We start from the raw sequence: 3,370 nt of genomic DNA, 5'->3' as shown, positions 1-3,370 counted from the left end.
AATATATTAGATTATCTTATAAATGGGTAGATATTCTCTACTGGCACTATCGGTTAAAACACGTTTTGAAAAAGCTGCTTTTTTTCAATACAGTTTTCTACATACTACATTCAGTCATATGACAGACATGAGTGGAAAATAACAGCAATCAGTCCTGCCTCTCAAATTCTCTTATCCAAACAGTTAAGGAAGTCATCCATGAGAGTGAAGGCAGGGCTTTAGCCCCCCCCCCCCCCCCCCCCCCCCCCCCCTCTTCACGGGTCTCTTAGGAAGACTTGAGGTAGTTGTAGAGGGCGGTGAGCCCCCCCTCCAGCCCCCCCTCCAGCAGGTCCTTAACGTGCTTCTGGAGGGGGTTGTGCATGATGTGCAGGCCCTTGTCCAGCGGGTGGCAGGCCAGCCTCTCCAGTCGGTTCAGCTGGTGCATCTCCGAGGGCACGTCCTTGATGTCGTTGAAGTCCACGTTGAGCAGCTCGAGCCCCGTGAGGAAGCAGAGCACCCTGGGAAGGGTGTGGATGCAGTTGCCCTCCACGATGAGGATCTTGAGGTCAGTCAGCGCCTGGATCTGGTCTGCGATGTTCTCCAGCTGGTTGCAGGCCATGTGCAGGAACACCAGGCTCTTCATGGCGTAGACGCAGCCGGGGACGTGGATGATGCGGTTGTGGCTGAGGTTGAGCTTACGCAGGCTGGTGAGTGCCGACAGGCTTGCCGGGAGGCTGCTGATCTGGTTGTTGGCCAGGCTGAGCACCTCCAGCTTGGTGCAGTTCCCCAGCTCCTCGGGCACCTCGGTCAGGTGGTTGCGGTAGGCAAAGAGCACGCGGAGCTTGCGTAGCTGCCCGATCTCTGGCGGCAGGCTGGCCAGCTGGTTGCCCCACAGGTTCAGCACCACCAGGTTCTGCAGCACGGCGATGGAGGAGGGCATGGCGCGTATGCGGTTGAGCGACAGGTTGAGCTTCTCCAGCTCCACCAGCTCCCAGAGTTCCCCGGGAGGATCTGTCATGCCGCGGCGTGCCAGGCTGAGAACGATCTGGCCGAACTGCTTGGTGGTGTGTTGGCGGATCCGCTCGGCAGACGAGACGCTTTCCTCATTCTTCCTCGCTTGTCTTTTCATATCCTCCTCAGAAGATTTCTTCGAATGCTTTCCCCCCATCCTGCCTGCATTCACCCCTACGGTTTTAGTCTTTGTTTAGCCCTCACCTTTCAACACGCAGACCTAACAGAGTGAAATCCAGTAGCATGTCAGGTGTGCGAAGCCTGTTCGTCCGGCTCCGGAATCCGAAAGATTCTTGAATGTGAAAGAGAATCCAGACGTATTCCAGAATGACAATCACTTCAACACTAGAATACTAGAAAAAGAAACCTAACCATCAGACATCCAGCCAGCTGAATTGGAGCCCACTATAGTTTGTTAAGTCTCGGTGCTCATAGACGTGGGTCAAAAATACTGTGCATATTCAATGGGAAGTAACTCCAGAGGGTATGCGTATGCCTGTGTGTTTGCGCTCTTGTCCGTGTGTGTTTTGGTCTGTCCGAGATTGGGCTTTGAGGGGGCTGTGCTGACAGGCTGGAGGAGGAGGGCCTGAAACACCTCTTACTAAGTTACACTCCCACCCCTTTCTCTTCTTCAGCTGGCCCTGTCACTTTGGTCTATTCGCCTGGTGTTAACTAACCTTGATTGTGTTAAGGGCACGCAACAGCCCTTTTTCAATCGGTTTTATGATCCAGCCTTTGGACACCTTTGCCCCCCTATTGATGTCCTTCAGCTGGGCATACCTTAGATAAATCCAGCCCATTTCTTGAAACTTTCATAAAATGGTGGCATAGGTTGCATTATCTGTGTAGCCATTTCAGTTATTCAAAGAATTGGTCAGCGCACAGTAGGGACTCACAATTGAACTCCGCCATTAATTATCTGCCCACATATCTGTTCTATTTAAAGGCACTGCCTTCCTGGACATTGAGAACCCCCTTGCTTAAGCAATTTGTGATCATTATTTAATTTCCTGTCAGTGCTATTTCAGTTGCTGACAACTGCATGGACATTTTTTGCAAACATGTCTTGTACCATTGGTGACACCAGCAGATTGATAAATATCAGACTGCCAAAATAACCTGAGGTTGATTTTGCATAATAAAAAAACAACTGATGTGTGTATTTGTTTTTAGTATGTACTGAGCCCTCTGCCCCAGCCGTTTTCATTACTTCACGCCGTATTAGATGGCCTTACGAAGTGGATTAAGGAGGTGTGGGGTAGCTGTTAATAAAAGAAACAGTCCTCTAGGGGGTATTCCCATTACTGCTTGCTGAGAGATATGAATCTCTGGCCTTTAATTCCATAGCAACTAGGTTTGTGCAGCTAAGCACTTAATGTTAAACTGTTATATAAAATTCCCCCCCAATGTGAATATTCTCTCTTTATGTTTTATTTTTGAAAGGTAATGCTACTTCAGTGTGAATACATACACCCATTCCAGTTTAAAACATTTAGCTGACAATGTATGTTTCCTCATCTTTGAACAGGGAAATAAACAGAGATTAAATTACCAAGGGAACATTCAGTGTGGCAGTGTACTCACACGATCTGAGCGGCAATTTTGCTGGCTTGTTTGCAAAGCGTCTCTACTGAAAAGAAAAACAAAAAAAGTGCTGTTTGTCATCCATAATTGTAAATTGATCATCTCCCTGCTTATTCAGACACAGCATTGTTCTGTGTTTACATTAGGCCTATCTACGTAAATGTGCTTCGCAAGAGGACACGAGGGGACTTGCAACACACAAATACAGATCACATTAACATTCCACAACTTCCCATGAAAAGGTGATCGATGATGGATGTTTTTTATGGATTATTTATGGATGTTCCTGTAGAATGTTGCATGTAGGCCTCACTTTACAGGGCATATTTAAAAGCAGATCAATATGACAAGGAGGCCAAACAATGCCCGAGACGCAGGGGCAGACGTGCTAATACTCTACAGGCCTCCTGTGGTATGTTTCAGGACCCTCTGGCATGAGCCCCATATCCATCACTGTCTGCTCAGGTCCTATAAGCAATCTCCGTGTCCCCAGGGTATGACCCCTGAACTGGGCCAGTGTCAACGGCATGAGTTCTCTGCTTTAAGAACCTGCCGTTTATAGGTCTAGTCCATGTTCACAATCCATATTGCCAGTGAAGTTCACAGCGCCCATTTCTGTGTTGCCCTGATCAAATGCATGGTGCATTTCCAGCAAGTGCATCATAGTTAATGTCCTTTGTGTCCTATACATAATAGCGGGCTATTAGAACAATGTGCGTGCATCCAAGGCTGTGGGCGCACCATTAAGGAAAAGAGGAGTTCATGTCCCATTTATGTTCGCTTACAGGTTGATAAA

The 3,370-nt window shown here is 48.0% G+C and overlaps 1 protein-coding gene across 1 annotated transcript; it reads right to left on the bottom strand.

Moving 5' to 3' along the window:
• Positions 1 to 265: 265 nt before the first annotated feature.
• Positions 266 to 1,355, bottom strand: lrrc30a (leucine rich repeat containing 30a; the record flags this gene model as incomplete). Its single annotated transcript, XM_080854972.1, has 1 exon — positions 266 to 1,355. Exon 1 carries the CDS (start codon positions 1,145 to 1,147, stop codon positions 266 to 268), a length of 882 nt encoding a protein of 293 aa, XP_080711098.1. The 5' UTR covers positions 1,148 to 1,355.
• Between the last annotated feature and the right edge of the window lie 2,015 nt (positions 1,356 to 3,370).

This window comes from Sprattus sprattus (assembly GCF_963457725.1).
Source record: "Sprattus sprattus genome assembly, chromosome: 17".
NCBI lineage: Eukaryota > Metazoa > Chordata > Actinopteri > Clupeiformes > Clupeidae > Sprattus > Sprattus sprattus.
This window is presented reverse-complemented; position numbering and strand designations above follow the sequence as displayed.